At 38.5% G+C, this 19,769-nt stretch overlaps 1 protein-coding gene across 2 annotated transcripts; it reads left to right on the forward strand.

Moving 5' to 3' along the window:
- Positions 1 to 246: 246 nt before the first annotated feature.
- Positions 247 to 18,469, forward strand: LOC131257981 (uncharacterized protein At1g32220, chloroplastic). Of its 2 annotated transcripts, XM_058258983.1 has the most exons (10): positions 250 to 431; positions 4,050 to 4,182; positions 4,275 to 4,363; positions 5,185 to 5,240; positions 5,318 to 5,373; positions 7,726 to 7,819; positions 9,241 to 9,320; positions 15,550 to 15,592; positions 16,108 to 16,199; positions 17,665 to 18,469. In XM_058258983.1, the coding sequence occupies exons 1-10, from the start codon at positions 373 to 375 to the stop codon at positions 17,836 to 17,838; spliced, it is 876 nt and encodes a 291-aa protein (XP_058114966.1). In that variant the 5' UTR covers positions 250 to 372; the 3' UTR covers positions 17,839 to 18,469. The 2 variants fall into 2 exon arrangements, with proteins under 2 accessions (XP_058114967.1, XP_058114966.1); XM_058258984.1 differs by lacking the exon at positions 16,108 to 16,199 and having other exon boundaries at positions 247 to 431.
- Positions 18,470 to 19,769: the final 1,300 nt, after the last annotated feature.

Consider the following 19,769-nt stretch of genomic DNA (forward strand, 5'->3'; position numbering starts at 1 on the left):
CGTAATCATCTAATGCCAACAATCAAAATTCAGACCGTTAAAACACTTCTTTAGACCGTCCATTTGATACCCACCAAGATGATCAAATGATTTTGGCCACCACCATTCCTCGAATACGATCCATCCATTGTGGGTCCCACCATTCTGGCAGTCGACGCTAAAATACACGAATCCCACCGCCATTTAAATTTATAGTAGTAAACTATCACCTGAGTTAGACGAGGAATAGAGAGGGAGAGAGAGAGAGAGAGAGAGAGAGAGAGTAAACAGAAATAACACAGATTACTGAGTTTTCTGCATTCTCACTCAAAATCTCAGTTCTCCTTTTTGCTTGCTTGGAGAGAGAGAGAGAGAGAGAGAGAGAGAGAGAGGATGAAGATGATCATATCACGTTTTCTCCGCACAAAATCCTCAATTCCAAGGCTCTACTAGTAAACCGTCTTTCCCCAATCTCTCTCTCTCTCTCATTGCTTTTATTCAAATTCCCAGATGAAAATTCCATGACCCATTTGTAGTTTCATTGAATTTTATTACAAAAACTGAATTTTTACATTCTTATATAAAAAACCCATTTTTTTTTTTTTAATTTCTCATTTTTCGCAAGAAAACAATTTTTTAAAGGATTTGGTGGTGTTGTTGACTGTTACTTGTGGGTTCCTTTCTATATCCTTGAAGATTTTGTGACCCATTTGTAATTGTGCTCAATGTCGGTAATGGCATGTTTGGATGCCCAATTGAACTGAATTGCAATTCATTTGGTTTGTTAGGGGAAATGACCAAAGTGGGGGTTGGCGCTGTTCTGATTGATAATGACAACCAAGCTTCTAAGTTCTAACTGCAGTTCTATGTGTTTCAAGTTGGACTTGGAATGATGTAATCGTGAATTAGCAAATCTCTCAATATTAATGGAGTCGGCTAGTTCCAATTTGGTCATTTTTTCTTTTGATTGCTAGTTCCAATGTGATTATCTACTGGTTATTGAATTGGGTTATTGCTGTTCATTTCGATTGAGCATCCAAATGTGGCTGAGGTATCGTTGCATTGTGAATTTTAACAAAGGCCGATCTTTTTTAGGCAATATTTCGTTTTTTCGTGATTGAAGAAGGCTGATCTTATGGGACAGAATGTTGGGTAGTCAAGGAAGCCATGTTGTATACTCCTAAACCATTCTTTATTTATTGTCACTTAATATATATTTTTAAATTCGCAATGAAAATTTAATTACAAGCCAAGAAAAAACACACCCAGCAACAGCTATATCAAAAAAACTACAGAAAGAAATTAAGAAAAGAAGGAAAAAAGAAAACACAAAATAAAAGATAGGGACAACTCTTCCAATCAGGAGGAAAGAAACAAAAACAAACAGCTACCTTCCAAACTCCATAAGAGTACTGCCCCTTATAGAACACTGCTTCGAGAGATCATCAGCCTTGGCATTGGCATCTCTAGGAACCGTAGCAAAGGTAATCTGATGGGTCCCACAAAGATCATAAGCTTCCTCCATTAAGTCCACAATCATCCATGGACAGAAACCAGAACTCACCCAACATATTGCCTTGTTTGAGTCTTCTTCAGTGATCACTGGAAGAAGATTCTTGGTGAAAAAAAAGAAAAGAAAAGAAAAGAATCAAAAGATCCTTTGTGACATGAATTTTAACAGCATGAAGAAGTGCTGTGGCTTATGTGTAGTGGGAATAGGACCCAAAAATTCTCCCACTAACATGCCTTTGTCATCTCTTGCAACTCACCCAGCCTTGGCTGGGGCAGGATTTCCAAAGGAACTCCCATTGAACGTGATCTTATAAAAACCAGGAGGGAGATGATTCCAAACGTCTCTGTTCTTAGGATGAGTAGCATTGCTGAAAACTACTTCATCTTAGTATTAGATCTCTATTGAATGCAATGTGTCTCAATGCTTGGGAGAGACCTTCCCCACACCCGAAGTAGGCAGAAGACCTTGGAAACAACCTCATGGGCACTGTTTGACTTCTCTTTGAAAATTTTGGAATTTCTTTCAGTCCAAATGGAAGCATGCACCACTGAAAGCCATAGAAATCAACCCACAGACCCCCAGCCTGAAGTTGACAAGCTTTCAAAACCCTTCAGTAATGTCTTAGGGAAAACACAAGACAAGCCAAATTGTGTAAGGATCCCAGCCTAAACAGATCTGGCAAAACTACCGTGAATAAGGAAGTGATTTGTGGCAGTAGCATAGGGCCATAGGCAGCTTGCCCAAGCACGCAACCCAGCAGAAAGCTGACTTTCAGCAGAGACGCCACTGCCTTTCCCAAAAGCACTTAACATCACATTCTCAATTACTTTTGAAGTCTCCTCATCTGGTCATTGAACAATCTTCAAAAATGCGTTTCTTGGGCAATGCTCTAGGACTTGGATAAACTCCCATTGTTCACTTGTATTTGCTACATGGAAAATGCAATGATTTTGTTCGGGTTATTTTCTGTGCTAGCCATATTTTTTTATTTTCCATTTTTTGGAAAATGCAAACTTTATTAAGAAAGGACAAAAATAATGATTCAAACAGAGGGATGCAAATACGTACATCCTACGCAAGAGGTAAAAAAAAGTGAACAGCTAGCCTAGCAGCCACGTCACTGCTGCAGAAAACCAAGCAGCAGACTAAACAGAACCGAAACAGAAAAGGATAAGAGCATGAGATATGATCACGGGGCTGTGTTTCAAACTTGTGTCTACAACAGACTTTTTCTTTATGATTGTCAACTTCTTATCTGCACAATATTTCAGTTATTACTTCTCTTCTTTCAAGGCCACACCATGCCACATTTTATTTCCATTTGGAGTAGCTAAATGCACTGCCACCGACGACTCGGTTTGTTAGCAAAACTCTATTTTAAACTCCAAATTTTTTTAAAAAATCCACGTATCATTGATTAAACGTTTAAAACTCCATATACTTTGGAAGATAGGCAAAGAACCAAAAACTCTTCTTCTTTTTTCTTTTTTTTTCCCAGCAAAACCGAATTAAACAAGTTTTTGTTTTCCAATAAAGCAAGTTTTGTTCTCAAAAACTTTTGGGGGGCACTTCATAAAATAGAGAGTGGTGGTCACCACCCATTGATAAAATTGAGTAGAAGGTGAAATTTTTAAGTAGAGATAGACTGATTTATGTGAGGATTGCCTGAAAAGGAAGGATTTGAGTGAGGTAAATTACACCATTTGACTATCTATATACATGATTGCTCGGACATATAGAAATTTTAATTATTTTCATTCAATATATATATATATATATAATTATTTATAATAGAGACACATATATATATATATATATATATATATATATATATATATATATATATATATATATATATATATAATTATTTATAATAGAGACACATATATGCACATATATGCACACATATGGCCTTTTGTTTTCACTCTCTTTTTTGAGTCCAAACTGTATTAAGCCTGAAGTTTTCATCCTCCAAAATTTTGGCATTTCCATTTTTTGACTGAATTTTGACCAGATCTTTAATGATAGAGATCGAATTAAACACGAACATCCCGCTATATGCTGTTTTGCGAACTATGGGTTAACCTACTTTTTGTGTGCGTTAAGCATGTGTAAGATGTAAGGACCATATCTTTGCTAAACCGTACCCATTTTGCATGGAGTAGGAGGATCTTCCTCGGACAATGATATCGTAATAACTGTTGTGTGGTAAGATGGATGGATTTAGCAAGAAAGTCAAAATTTATTACTTTCAACATCTCGATCGGGATAGTGCTTGTAGAACTGATTTTCTTTCTAGCAGTAGTATTTATCATAGAGATAATCTCAACTTTCTATATAGTTCTCCTGGTTTCTTTCTTTCTTTTTCCCATTTCTGGTTGTGCTTAAAGTTAATTGTATAAACTTGCTTTCTGGCTCTCCCTTTTGAAACTTATAGTTGTTGGTCTGTATAGTTTTATCATTTATGTCCATTTCATTAAACGTTGAGGATCCTTCCAGAATGCTTCCTTTGAAAAATGTTTTAATTTAGTGAGCTTTCTTGTGGCTGCTAAATCAGTGCAACAGGTGTATCCAGAAATGTGAGGTTACTGTCATCGGATTCGAATAAGGTAAACGAACCCTTCAAAGTTGAGCATGTAAAAGTTGAGGAAGCAGAGACCATAAACGTGCCTCCACCTCCATCAGAGAAGGTATTCAATAGATCAGTCATTTATTTTTGTCTTTTCGTCATGTTTCTCCATTTTGGACATTTTACAACTCTAAAATTGCCTCTTTGGTTCAGTTACTTGTTTTGGGTGGAAATGGGTTTGTTGGCTCACATGTTTGCAGAGAAGCTCTGGATCTAGGCTTGTCGGTCTCTAGTACTAGCAGGTATAAGAGCATCCTTGTTGCATGTTTGTAGCTTTGTAATTGGCATATATTTTTTGGGTCAAAAGGATTGGATATTGATGTAGTTTGGATTGAAAACTTTCATCTACTTGTATTCAGGTAGAAATTACATGATCTACTCATTTTAATCATACTGTTAGGCCTTGTTTCCGATATTTACCCGTAGTAGCAGGTAGCTTCTCATATTCCAAAAAAGGCAGTTTCAAATTATATTTGGATAATTCCGTTTATTTATTTATTTATTTATTTATTTTAGTTTTGTTTTTTGAGATCTTTTTCCAACTTAAAGGGACAATAATGAACTCCATGGATTGGACCACATGACCAACTACAACTTTTTCTAGAACTTTGAGCAGTGAGTGCAGTACTAGAACCCACAGCATCTCAGTGTATATGTGTTGTTACTGGGGAACATGTCTTAGATGTTAACCTAATGCATTTATTTTGGACCAATGCTGATATATCACAATAAATTTGATATTACAATATGTCAGCATATATCGATGATAATATTGTCGATACATTGTATTTTTTGTTATGGACCCACTATTTTGTATCACCCACCTTCGATACTGATAGCATCGACCAACATATCACTCATTGTTACATTGAAGACTTTGTATGCACATCTGTAGCTTACAAGCAACAATATTCCCTTACTTTTTTTCTTTTAGTACTTTTCTTGCTATTACCTGTTTTAGTATGAAGCTAGTGGGTTTATGTTTTCATTTTTCCTAATAATTTGTGATATTTGCTACGTACCAGTAGTCTGCACTGTTTGCTCACTTATGTTAATTGTTTAGGTCTGGAAAGTCTAATATACGTGAGTTGTGGGCTGATAACGTCACCTGGCACCAAGGTTTACCACTGATTGAATATCTCATTTGTTTTAGTCATATATTTATGTGGGGAATCCTAAATGGTCTTTTCCTACAGGAAACCTTCTTGTACCTGAATCATTGGAGGATGTGCTGGATGGGGTAACTTCTGTGGTAAGTTGTTGCATTCTTGATGCTTCTCTATGAATATCCACATATGCTATGGCTGTAATGTGAAACCCAGGATATGGATGAACCCAAAGGAGCCACTTTGGTTAGCAGTCATAAGTGTTAGAGTGGATGCTCTCTTATGTTGCAAACTGTCATGCTTTGGTTGAAGTTTTAGCTTTATTAAGAACAGGTTCTTTTTGTTCTGGTTCCATGTTCTAGTATGAACCTTTTGCTATGTTATGCATGGTATTTGACCATGGGTGATGATTGTATTTAATTTTGTTGCAACGAGAGAAAAGCTTTTTTTCTTATAATTTGTTTAGATAGTGGGCCACGAGAGACATGTTGTACATAGGTAGGTTCAGTAGGGCTGCTTTAATAAGCATAATTCTTCCTCCCAAGGATATATATGATTTTTTTCCACCCGGCCAACCTTCATTGATCCTCTCAGTGATTGGGTCCCAAAAATATGGAGCTGAAGATTTTGCCTCTTGAGCAATAGCTCAAGATATTTTTGCTACATACCAACAACAAACCCAGGCTCTCAGACAAAACAGAGAAAAGGGGGAAAGAGGGGTCAGCTTGCCTCAGACCTATCGTGCTAGCGAAGAAGCCGGAGGGTGAACCATTCACCGTACTCGAAATGGAAGCCAAATCAGCTTCTAATCTTCCTATCCCCAAAACCCATTCTTCAAAGAGAACAAATCGAGAAATTCTAGCTGACATGATCGTAGGCCTTTTCCATGTCAATCTTGCAAAGGATTCCGCCGTCTCCATCGTTCTCCTTGAATCTATGCATTCATTAGCCACTAAAATGCCTTTGAAGATTTTCTTATCTTTAACTTTTCCCTGGGTTGTGGAAACGACTTGAGCCATTACCTCCCTTGGCCAAGATAGAGGCACTTGTAAGGATTTTGTGTGCCCTTCCAACCAAGCTAATTGACCTAAAGTTTTCGAGAGATAGCATCGACTTTGGTGATGGGTAAGATGAAAGCAGCAGTAAGTTCTTTATTCAAGATTGTTCTATTGTGAAACTCTTTCATAAAACACATTAAGTCCTCTTTTATGGGGGGGGGGGGGGGGGGGGAATTATGATTAGCAGACTTCTCTTTGATAATTTCCCCGCACTGTTGGAAGAAAGCTAGGAACCATCCAGCTGTGCTACCTTGTCTCTGTCCATAGCTCCACTACCTTGTGAACCTTCTCTTTATTGAAATCTCTTTTGAGCTAATCTGAAGGATCTTGTAAAATTTGCTTGAATGAAACACTCCAAGGGATGGCCTGAAGCACTCTTGTCTCATAGATGACCAAGAATAGAATTCAATAATCTTTTCTTTGATTTGAGTGCGATCCTCCTCGAGCAATCATTGGATCAGAATCTTGTAGATGTGGTTGTCTTTGCCTGCTATTTAATATATTGCGGAAGCTTCTTCTTCTTCCTTTTTTTTTTGTCTGTCTCTATTTCTGTCTCCAGGGAGCTTCCTCCCTTCTCACAATAGAAAGGTATTTCCTCCCATTTTTCTCCTCCATGAACCCTGCTTCCTTTGTGCTGTCCAATCTCCCTATCCCGCTTAGATGCTGCTTTTTTCCATTCTTTCAACTTCAATTTCACCAACTGAAGTTTCTCAAAAGCTTTAATCCTCCCAACCTTACTTTGAACAAGTGTTCCAGCATGCCACAAACAGTCGAACAAATCCCTCTTGCTACAACCACCAATTATGAAAGCAGAAAGGAGAGGGGACTTTTGATAAACCGCAAGATTCAGGCAAATTGGCACATGATCAGAGGCAGGTGTAGGCAAGACCTAACCACCCCCAAATAGTGGTGCTCCCAATGAGGCGGGATGAGAAATCTGTTCAGCTTGCACATTATTGAACACCGGTGGTTGTTAGTCCAAGTAAATGGGACACTGCTAAAGGGTGATCAGTAAGGCTATTGAGGGCCACAAAATCTGTGAATTTGGCACTTCTCTCTTGTTTAAGGTTATTTTGACAAGGAAGTTACAGGAGAACTTTGAGCTTCCATAGAGTTAAGTCTCTGAATAAGACTTACACTTTTGGGGAATTGAGGTTAGATGGAATTATGCCTTAGCCAATATTCTTCTTGGGTCTTAGGTTTGAGTCTTCTCAATGGGGAGGCCTGATTCTTATTGAAGGTTTTCTAGTTTTTTTTTTGGTCCCTTTTACCAGCATCTTATTGGTTAACTAATCTTACCGCCTTCTTTTATCTTATAAAATTCTATGAATATTATTTTTTCTAAGAAAAGCTACTTTATTTATTTTATTTTATTTTATTTTATTTTTTCTGTTGCATGTGTAGCAATGTGTTGTTTTAATTGAAGGTGGACTTTTGCAGATATCATGTGTTGGAGGGTTTGGTTCAAATTCATATATGTATAAAATCAATGGGACTGCAAACATCAATGCAATTAGAGCTGCCGCTGAAAAAGGTATGGCCATGTTTTGTTTTGGGTTATATACTTTTTACGGATGTTTTTTGCCCAAGTAACTTTTTACCTTTGCTACAGCCTACAAGTCCTATATTTTCATTGCTTTATATCTTGCAATTCACTCGATCTTTTCCTAATATAAAATTTTGGGCACTGAAGATTTATGTTAGCAACTAAGAGAGGAAAATGCTACTAGTCAATTCTTGATCTCAATAAAAAAAAATTCCTAACTCAATGGATTAGGTTTTTGGACCCAATTTTTTTCCCCAAATATCTAAGCATGGCATCTTTATTACATGTAGTTTTATACTTTAAGACTCTTTGAATTTCCATCCGTTTTATGCAGGCAGTATGCATTTCTGCCCTTGTCAATATTGGCTTTGGTTCTGATACGACCTGAAATGTTTTGGATATTGATTTGGGGCAGAGAGGGGTGCTATTGCTACTTGCAAGAGTTGTCATCATCATCGTTGTTGTCTTCGTCATTGTCATCATCATCATCTAAACCTTACCCCAACTACTTGGGGTTGTCTACACAAATCATGTTTTGCCACTTCACTCTATCGAGGATATTATCCTCAGTTTAACCATAGGTCATCAAGTCTTTTCTTACTACCTCCTGTACTTCCTTTTGAACCTTCCCCTTGCCCTTTTATAGCCTTCAATTCGAAATCACTCCTTTTGACTGGCAGAGTTCTTGGTCTCTGTTGCACACGGACAGACTTCTGCTTTCCCTTTAGTAGCCATCACGATCCTTCTCTTTTCACACATGCAGTGTGGCGCTTGTGTGGCATTGGGCCATTCATCAGGTCGATCCCATTGTTTTTGTCACGTCGTCTTAAATCAGGGTCATTCAGACATCGAATGGGTTATACGTGTATGTTAAATGTTGAATGTTGATCAATGTTTATACTGATGCCCATTTTTTTAACGTGTGGGCCACCTGATGAATGGACCAGCATGATCTTAAGGGCACAGCCCATGCATAGTGGAGCTAGCCAGGTGAACAATCAGGATCTCACACAGATGTGGCACATGTAGGGTGAATACGATTCTGTGGGATGCAGTTCTCAAAAAGCCTAAAAGATATGTCATGCTGGTACTCTAATGAAAAATGTGTCCACATTTCTTTGGCTAGAAAGGTGGAATGATGTTCAAAAGAAAAAAAATTAAAAATAGAAGGCATTGGAAAACAGCTATTTACTGGTGCTTGTTCATTCCTATCATTTCAGTAAAATTGGTTTGATGTTCAAAACTTCAATTGATCAGTTCCTTATGTTATTTACTCATTGAGTTGTATATGACATTGGCTGTTCAGTTTCATTGGTTAGAGGAAATGTATGTTTGATGATTGAAATTTTAGTCATTTAGTGTCTCTAAGAAAATTTCTATACTCATAGCTTACTTATTTCTATCTGCAGGAGTAAAAAGATTTGTATATATCTCGGCTGCTGACTTTGGTGTGGTAAATTATTTGTTAAAAGGATATTATGAGGGAAAGGTACTTTTCATGCATAGAGCTGTACTTCTACTCATTCTTTAATTATATATGTTAGCTGTGGGATGGGTTTTGTGTAGGATTCTTCTCAAGTAATGGTAGAATAAGAGAAGGGGACAAGTATTTCCTCATCTAAATCACTTTGTGATTTTCCATTATTGCATATACTTATAGTAGAAGATGATGAACATATAAATCAAGTGACAGTTTATTTCTCATTGCTTTCTTGGGATGGGAGATTCTTGAAAGTATTTCAAACTACGGGTTTTTCTCAGGGTGTAAATAACTAGGAGATTAAAGTAAAAAGAACTAAGGAAATTAAACAAAATTCATTATGAATTTATAATCTGTAAATTCGCATTCCCTTTTGAAGAAGGAAGAGTGGGAAAAACCCTCTTTGGACAACCTTCACTTCAGTAGCCTGTCTTGTGAAGACTCCTCTTCGCTTGAGCCTCCCTTTTCGGAGGAAGAAGTTAAAGAAGTGGTTTTCTCTTTGGGAAGAGATAAGGCCCCGGGTCCCAATGGCTTCCCGCTTGCATTTTTTCAGGAGTTTTGGGACATGGTTAAAGGTGACTTGATGAATTTTCTGCATGAGTTCTATGCTAGGAGATGTCTCTCCTTGGAAACGGGGGCTTCTTTTATTGCAATCATCCCTAAGATCTTGGGTACGGACAGGTTTGGGGACTTTAGACTAATTAATCTTATTGGAGGGCCTAATAAAATTCTTACGAAAGTGCTTGCCTCCAGATTTCGCGGTGTCCTTAGTGTCATTTAAAAAATCAAGGGGCCTTCATAGAAGGGAGACAAATATTGAATAGTGCCCTCATCGCTCATGAGTGCATGGATTCTAGACACTAGGTAGGTTTGAAAGGGGTGGTTTGGAAGTTGGACATTGAGAAGGCATACGACTATGTGGATTGGAGTTTCTTGGACAACATGCTAGGAAGAATCAGGTGTGGGGAGGTGTGGAGATGGTTGATTATGGAATGCATCAGCTTTGCTAGGTTCTTGGTTTTGGTTAATGGATCTCCCAAAGGTTTCTTCAAAAGCTCGAGAGGGATTAGGCAAGGTGATCCACTCTCCCCGTTCATTTTCGTTGTCATTGCCAAGGCTTTGGTTAGGATGCTATCCAAGGGTAAGGAGGTGGGTTTATTTGGTGGGTTCAAAGCAGGAAATTTACCCCTTCCAATATCTCACATCCAATTTGCATATGACATCATATTGTTCTATGAAGTAGAAAAGGGGAAGGTTGATAACATGGGCATGATTGTTAGATGCTTTGAAGCGGTTTCGGGTCAAAAGGTTAACTTTGCTAAGTGCGAGATGCTTAGAGTCCACTTGGATAATGAGGAAATTCGGCATCTAGCCGAGGCCGTTGGATGCAAGGTTGGATAGTTCCCCTCGTCTTATGTGGGGCTTCCCTTTTACTTAGGTAAGCCAGCTAAGTATCTTTGGAACAAGGTTGTGGAAAGATTTGAGAGATGTTTGGCAGGATGGAAAGGGCGATATTTATCCCTTGCTGGGTGGATTACTCTCATTAAAGTGGTGATGTCAAACTTGCCTCTTTATTTTATGTCTTTATTAAGATGCCCGAAGGCGATCCTTCCTCGATTGGAGAAGCTGACACATGACTTTCTTTGGGGTGACTTAGACAAGAAGAAAAAGTTTCATCTCTTTAGATGTGTTCGTGGTGGAGAGGGATGCTCTATGGAGGGAGGTTATTGTCAGCAAATATGGATGCTCTGAAGGGGAGTGGTGGACTAGGGAGTAGGGAGTTTTCTCTATATAGGGTGTCAGCAATGTGGAATGGCATTTATGGTGTGAAAGCAAAATTTAAGGAAGGTACACCCCTATCATTGGGGAATGCAGACAAGATCCATTTTTTGGGAAGATGTGTGGAGGGGTGATACTCCCCTTCAAGACAAATTTCCAAAGATTGCGTGCATTGCCTTGAAGCATCGCACCATTGTGGATTGTTGCTACTCTTATAGTGGTGATTTGGTTGTGCGGGCCTTGCCTTGCTGCCACTACCTTTAGGATGATGAGGTAGATGAGTTTGTGGCCCTTATGGGCCTTTTGCATTCTTGTAGACCTTTGTTTGGTGCTAGTGACAACTTGGTGTGGACTAAGGAAAAGTTGGGGTGCTTCTCGGTTAAATCTTTCTACTTGTTGCTGCAAAAAGAGGGAGTATGCAGGCTGAGATGAGGCATGTATGGCATTATGGAGCTCCTCTTAAGATTGATGCTTTTGGATGGCTGGTAGGGAGGAAAAGAGTTTTGGCAATAAATAACCTTCAGAAGCGCTCGATGATTATTCTGAATGTTTGCCTCATGTGCATGTCTAACAGCGAGTCAGTTAACCATTTATTCATCCATTGCCCCTTCTCAAGTCAAGTATGGGCTTCTATCCCCTCTGCATTCAATGTTGTCTAGTATATGCCTCTTGACGTTGGAATTTTCTTCATGGCGTGGCATGGGACGATCTTTCACAAGAGTATTAGAAATGTTTGGAGGCTCTTTGATGAGGACATTCGAGGGTTGAGCCAGTCTCCTTATGGCTAGACAACCATTACATGGGGCTCACTTGGCCCAATTCACATTCCTAGCCACGTTGAAGACTCCACGTGCATGTTCGTGCATATTTGAAAACCCCACACTGGGAAGATGCACATGGGCTGCATATATGAGCTTGATGAATACATCAGACCGTTGGATTGGGTGGACACGATAATCGGACCGTTGGATCATCATCAGACATCATGATCGTGGACCCCCATGGGGCATGAAATAGTTTAGTTATTTAGATTGCTTACATGCTTCATTATTTTTGGTATACCTTATATTTTGTGTTGAGATTAGGAAATTAAGAACAACTTTTAATTTATTAAGCGTCTCTATGTTCAGAATCTTATCTGAGAGCATCTTTTTGTAAGGAGGTCTTTTCTGAGACTATAAAAGAGAAAGATGGGTGTGTTAAGCCCTAATGGCATTATTTTGAAAAAAAAAAAAAAACTGTGTTTTCTCTTCTTCATGTGATTTGAAAAATACTCCCTGTGATTTGGAGGTGTGGTGTGATTCCATTCCCCATTGAACGAAGATGCGAGGATTCCATCTATCATCTTCCTTCTCTCTTCCTTTCTATCCAAAAGAGATATTTTTTCAAAAACTTCATATCTATTCTTCCCTTCCTATCCAAAACCATCAAAATCATCTTTTTAGGTGTGATGTGATTCCAATCCCAATTCAACGAAGGTGTGAAGCTTCCATCTATCATCATCCTTCTCTCTTCCTTTCTATCCGAAAGAGATATTTTCTCAAAAACTTCATATCTCTTCTTCCCTTCCTATCCAAAACCATTCAAATCATCTTTTTCTTCAACTTTTCATTATCCAACTCAACCCCAATTAAAATTAACCATCGAGGACTCCAAAATCCCTAACTTCCCTTCATCCAAAAACCTTAATTCCCCTCTGCTAATCCCTAAATCCATCAATCCCCTTAACCAATTCACCCAATTTATTCCTAATTTCATTTTTTCCCGAAATTTTAGAAAAACCCTAATTTTCCAAATTTCAGATTTTACCTTTCCTAACCCTAATCATAGAATCTACAAGTTATCCTCTTGAATGTGGAATGTGCCTATGCTAAATTGGAAGTTGTATCCTTCCATCGGGCCTAGTTTTAATTGATTTATGTGATTTCGTAGCACGCGGGCTTGTGATTTAGGTTAAATCAGATTTTATTTCCTATTATTTACTCTTAATTACGTGGTGGGCCGGTTAACATCTTTTGTTAATTGAATTACTTTATGAACTCTTTCATAATCTCTATTTTATATGCTAGGATTAAATCATGTGTCCTGCATCACTCTCTCTTCCAGCTGGGCTGTGGTCAATTTGGTAAGACATGAATGGGAGATGCTTCCACAATGAAAGTAGACATGTAGAGTGGATCGTGTGCAATGCATCGCTTCTTGTGGAGGAATGGGGAATGGGAAAGGGCTGGGTGCTCTAGTTGTTTTTGTTGCTTTCAGTCTTTTCTTTTTTTGGCCTGGTTGTCTTCTTTTGGCAGCTTTCTCAGCACCTTTTACTGAAGTCACTTGTTACCTCTAAAAAATAAATAAATTATAATCTGTAAATAATTGTAAAGATAGCTTGATAATATCATGATATTGCAATGTCAGCTTACTTTAGCTACATCCTTTACAATTTATTTTACTTTAGCTCTTAATTAAATTTATCGTCATATTTTCCAGATATTTGAATTCTTTTAAAATACTGAAGAATATGGTGCTCCCAAAATACTGTTGATATTTGTTTTAAAGAATGTGTCCTGTACGTTACTTAGCTTATGTATTCTTCTGTGCACTTATTATCTTTAGGGTTCAATTAACACAAATAAGAGTTTTTGGTGTATAGGAGGTTAGTTCTCACAAATCTCTTCCCTTTTCTCTCTCCTCTTTTTGTTCTTTTATTCTTTCTTTCTTTCTTTCTACATCACCATGGATTTAAACTGGTATCAAAAGGCGGAATAAGCTAAATTTAAACACCCCCCCTGCCCTCTATCTCTCCTTTGTTCCTTTTCTTATATTCTCCTTGTTTTTCTTTCCCAACCAGGTCCAGTAGCCACTGACAGCCTTGTAGGGCCCCAACAACCATTGATAACTCCTGTTGGGCCCCAGCTGTCACTGGCAGCCAGGTTCAGAAACAAACTGCGGTTGTAGGTTTGTCAGCTGAAGCTGAATATTGTAGATGGCTCATGCTGCCTGTGAATTTTTTTTGGCTTCAATCTCTTGGAAATCGGTTTTGATGTTCCTTCACCCATTCCATTACACTATGATAATCAGCTTGCCATTCATATTGCCTCTAATCGGGTCTTTCATTCAAGGATCAAACATATTGTAGTTGATTGCCACTATGTTCAAGAGAAAGTTGCCTTTGAGTTATTGTTTCATCCATTCATTTGCTCAGATAATCAGCCTGTGGATATTCTCACCGAGGCTTCAAGTTCTTCACTTTCTCATTGTATGTTGGCCAAGCTGGACATGAATGATATATATCATCCAGCTTGACGGGGAGTAAAGAATGTGGGTGTGTCCATCACTTAGCTTCCATACTCCTTTGATGCACTATATTAATATAAATGAGAGTTTTAGGTGTGTAGGAGTTATGCTTTCACAAGCCTCCCTTTTCTCCATCTCCTTTTTCTCTCTTTTATTCCTTCATTACCACGGATTTGAACATTTGTCACTACACATAAAAATAAAATGATTATAGAGGTTTCCCAAGCGTAAATAAGGCAGCCCCTCTACATGCCATTGGTTTTGTTAGCGTGGTGCATGAGTGAGAGATCCAATCCATCAATCACTCGGGTTCATCCTTGTGGATGCGCTGGCCTGATGGCTGGACCTTGCATCAGGTTGTCCATATTATCAGAAACATGCTGACAGCTGAGAAAAACTTAGGGCAGTTTTTTCCATCCATCTATTAACTTAGTAAACTGTAACCCACCTAATGAGTGAAAAGGCCTGATTTAGGGCCAAGTTGTCCACATGCTGGGACCCAAATGATGGACAGCTCGATCTTAGGCCCATGTTCTATGCCGGCACACATGGTGATGTGTTGATGTGCTGCCTTACACATGCTTGCGGGTTATGCTGACTATAATAAATTGTGAACATGTAGGGCCCGTTTGGATCGTAAGTTGCTTAAGATAAGTTACTTATGCCACAAGTAACTTATCTTAGTTTCTACTAATTAAGAACATAAGTATGTTTGGTAAACAACCTACTTATCAGCTTCTCCTCTTTTTGGTCTCTCATATGCCTCTCTTCAGCAACTTATGAAAAGTAGAAAAGCTAAAAAAATAACTGAAATGATTAAGTACTTTCAAGTAAAAAAGTTACTTATAAATAATCATAAACCAAACTTATATTAAATAAGTTACTTATCTACTGCTGTAAGTAGATAAAGTAACTTATTTGGTGGTATCCAAATGGGCCCTTAGTGTCTCAAGCTGTAAACATTGTCGGTGGTCAATCCCATATAACACCTTCTATATGGTCTCTCAACACAAAGGAACGGCTCTGTGTTGCAGAAGTTTCTAATCTATATTTGGCTCTCTCAATTCCTTATCTATTCCAATTGTTTTCTTGTTATTTATAGTTTTATAGATATACAGTTGCCATTTACAATAATTTTATACTGCCTGATAATTCTTGAATAAATGCGCAGAGAGCTGCTGAAGCGGAACTATTATCAAAATTCCCATATGGAGGTGAAATTCCTCATCCTTGATGCTACTCTTACATCTGCTAAATCCTTATTTTGCTCAATGTGCAAAATATCCTTTGAAGAAATGCCAACTATTAGAACTGACTACTGAGAGATATTGAGGAAACTCTGTCACTCAATGGAAGTTAGCTATATTGAGCCATGTTACCTACACAATCCAAAGATATGCTACATAATACCCAGTTAGAAACAACTTTTTTGGTTCAAAAGTGGGGCCCACTTTGCGAACGAACGGTTGTGGTATTAAACATAAGAATTTTCATATTTGTAGAATGGTAAGTGACAACGAAGAAACCGAAACTGTGGGGTGAAGACATGAAGTCCTCAAACTAATGCCAAGGCAATGCCATGAAAGCATAATACTATTCCCGCTGGGAACAAGAAAAATCAATAATAAAAAAGAAGCTGAAGTTGATGCATTGTCTTAGACTACACAGGAATTGGAGCATATAGGTCTCTTGCAAAACAATTGATATTTTTTTATTATTTTTTTTACAGGGATAATTCTTAGGCCCGGTTTTATATATGGGACTCGCCAGGTTGGGAGCATGAAGTTACCTCTAGGTGTCATTGGTTCACCATTGGAAATGGTAAGCTTTAGTCCCTTTCAATCATCTAGTTATTTATATTTTGATGGGAAATTGATGACTTGGAAATCAGCATGTTGAGAAGACTCAATCCAAACATTATTGTTGTTGTTGTTGTTGTTATTGGTTCATATATGTTAGAGCCCCTGGTCCTAGGTGTGGCAATGGGTAGGACTAGGTCGGCCCACCGTTCAACTGGCCTGGCCTGCTTTTGAGGTAGGTTGGGGCCGAGCTAAATGGGTGGCTGGTCAGGCTCGGGGTAGAAATGTGACCCATTTAAGTAAATGGGTTGGGCTTGAGCTGAACCCTACTAGTCCCGACCCATCCATATAGGTTATCAATTGCAGTTTCGTTGATCTTGCAATCTTGTTAAACAACGTTGTCAACCAAAATGACCTGTATCTGCACACACTTCGAAAATAACCTACTATCTGGTCTGAGTTCCTTTCCTATTTTCATTTTTCTCATAGCTTCTCTCGCCTTAGTATATTCTAATCCTTCGAAAGTATCTATGGTCTCTTGATGCTATATGAGTTTATGATTCCTTCTATTCCTATACTTGTAGAGCGATTGTCATTTAACAAGTTCTGAAAATAGCCTCTTCACCTTTCAGTGATCTCATTGTCCTCGGTCGCTGTTCTTAATTTATCTGAGATGATCTAGATCCCCACCCTTCCACTTTTCCACTTTTGCAAGTTTGAAGACATCCTTGTCACATTATCTTATCCCCAATCTTTTGTAAGACAAAAATATAAAAAATAAAATAAATAAATAAAATCATGACTTAAATTTAGCCTCACTACTTTCTTAGCAATCTTTCTAACATTTCTATATTGTTTTGAATTTTTCCTGTTTTTAGTTCCTTACTAGGCTTGGAAACATAGATGTCTCTCGCTAAAATAAAATAAATACAATGATCTGTTTTAATTTAATAAAATAGTTTAAAAGTTTAAATATTTTTTTTAATATAATGAATTAATTGAATTTTAAATAATTTTTATTTAATATCAAGATTATTTTGTGTTAGAAATATGATTTTTTTAAAACATAATACGAAAAATTAGAACTACCGATATTTTGAAAATCTCTCGATATCATTGTTTTGTTAATTTTTGCAAGAATATCACAATTTTCAAAATGTTGGTGATATTTGTCACACTACCAAGGGATATCTGAATTCAATCAGATACAAGTCCGAGTCCTAAAAAATGAAGACCCGAACCAATTAGGCCAGAGTACAAGTATTGGGAGTTGACCCAAACCCTACCCATTGACAGCCCTACTACAGGATTGGGAGTCGACCAATTTAATGTTTTGAATCACATAGAGGTGGGGTCCACTTGCTCAGATTATTTTCCTCAATAAAATTGCAGTTGGTTGTGCATTTCCTCTCTGTCCAAGCGTAGACGGTGTAGATATCCTCTATACGGTGTAATACTGTCGCTAACTCATTCCCAACCATTGGCAGGTCCTCCAACATGCAAAACCACTAAATCGGGTCCCTCTTGTGGGCCCGCTGCTTACTCCTCCTGTCAACGTGACTTCAGTAGCAAAGGTTGCCGTCAGAGCTGCAACAGATCCAGTGTTCCCTCCCGGCATCGTCGACGTCTATGGCATACTACGATATGGTCAACAAAAATGAACTCTTCCTTTTTCCTTTTTTCTGTTTAATAAATCATATAAAGAAACGACAAGACTACAGTGATAGTTAACCACCTTAAAGTAGTAGCGTCTCATCCACTACACACACGGCTTACATAGACCGTCCAAACTTTGTATTGTGGATGTGGGGTATGCTGAAAATCACACTGATTAAATGATCCTAACCATCCAAAAGATAGATCAATTGGTTGGTTATAAATGGAGTGGTCAGTGATCTTAATTCAATGAGCTACATCCTTCCTCAAGGACTATTTTGGGATATGCTCTATCCACAGTGTGGCCCGTAACTTTGACGGTCCAGATTTCGGACAATGTATGTCGTGTGTGCAGTGGGTGCGATGCAACAACGTGAAAAATGGTGCAGAGCTATTAATGTAGTTCCAAGATTCGAGTGAAAAAATATATATATTTTTTCCCTCTTTTTTTCTTTTTTTAGGGGATTTTGGCCCAACAATATTTCAAACTCATGTAGGTTTGAGAAAAAGTGTTGGGTGGGGATGTTTTTCTTAACAGAAATCATATAGCCATTCTGTTCTTTTGTTTTTTGGGGTCATTGCATCTTTTCAAGCAATAATAACATGCATGAGTTTCATGCAGAAATTCGATCTTTACTTTTATTTATTTTTTTGAATCCAATTTGTTGGACGTGGATTGCCTGCAATGCTGGGCCTCAGGAAGTTCCCGTGGTTGGAAGCTAGGTGGGGCCCACCATGATGTTTTTGCCACCTCATTTTAGGACATGAGATTAAAAGAAAAAAAAGAAAAAAAGAGGCAGATTCAAAACTCAAGTGGGCCACACGACAGGAAATGTGGGAGAGAAATGGCTACTGTTTAAACCTTTTTGGGGTCTACGATGATGTTGCCATCCATCCAAACCGTTCGTAAGGTCATTCCTGCTTGGATAAGCTGAAAGCACAAAAATATTATCCTAATCCAAAACTTCTGTGGCTCCATGAATGTTTCAACGGTGGGTGTTCAATCCCCACTTTTTCCTGTCATGTGGCCCACATGAGTATTGGATCCACCTCATTTTTTTGTCTCCAATGCTAAAATGGGATGGCAAAACGGATGGACGGGGTGGATTTCTTACAAAAACAGTGGGCCCCACCTAGCTTCTGACTGCAGGAAGGTGGTTGCAGGCGATCCGCGTCCCAGTCTGTTCATGGGGGATGGGTAAGTGGCGTGGGGCCCATGATCAATGCTGCAGATCGTCGATCTGGTGGTCCCACTGGATAGGGGATGCCCCAAAAATCTCCCATATTAGAAGATCCTATATGTTGATTCTTCGGCCTTTTTACATTGAGGGAATGTTGCTGGGAGTATCCTAGGTTATCCACCATCCATGGTGTGTCTCATCGGATCAACGGTCCTGATCACTGAAACCATGGGCCCCAAGGCACAAAATCCTATGCAGTAGCATTACGTTGTTATGCACCCGTTGAGCATGGTGCAGTATTTGCAAACGAGACAAACTGAGCTGAGCTTGGCAAACTGGACTTGGCTCGGCCAGTAGCTGACCCTGGCTCGAACTCGGCTCGGCTCGGCTCGGTCCTTGAGCCTGACTGGCCGGCTCAGTTTGGTCAGCAGCTTGGGCCAGTTCGAGCCAAGTTCAAACCAATGCGACATTTTCTCAAACACATGAAAAGCACCTTCAATATCTCACAGTATGCAAAACAGTAGTAGCATTTTACCGGTATTTCATCAAACACTTAGTAGATAACATCAAAATCAAGACACGGGTAGTTATTTCTTTTTTTCTTTTTCTTTTTTTTCTTTTTAGTGATTTGTTTTGTATACACCTGAAACAACACCTCGTTAAGTCATTTCATCAAACACTTGGTGAGCAACGTCAATATCAAAATAACCAAGTTGCCGAATTGATTTGATCCGAGTTCGATTCGAGTTGAGGTT

The sequence above is a fragment of the Magnolia sinica genome, chromosome 10, assembly GCF_029962835.1.
Source record: "Magnolia sinica isolate HGM2019 chromosome 10, MsV1, whole genome shotgun sequence".
In the NCBI taxonomy this organism is placed as follows: Eukaryota; Viridiplantae; Streptophyta; class Magnoliopsida; order Magnoliales; family Magnoliaceae; genus Magnolia; species Magnolia sinica.

What these genes read in the sequence shown, in the direction of transcription:
- LOC131257981 (XM_058258983.1), top strand. Translation starts at nt 373, where the DNA reads ATGAAGATGATCATATCACGTTTTCTCCGCACAAAATCCTCAATTCCA. An exon ending in TAACGTCACCTGGCACCAAG is followed by an intron (nt 5,241 to 5,317) that starts GTTTACCACTGA and finishes CTTTTCCTACAG; the next exon opens with GAAACCTTCTTGTACCTGAA. An exon ending in AAGGATATTATGAGGGAAAG is followed by an intron (nt 9,321 to 15,549) that starts GTACTTTTCATG and finishes ATAAATGCGCAG; the next exon opens with AGAGCTGCTGAAGCGGAACT.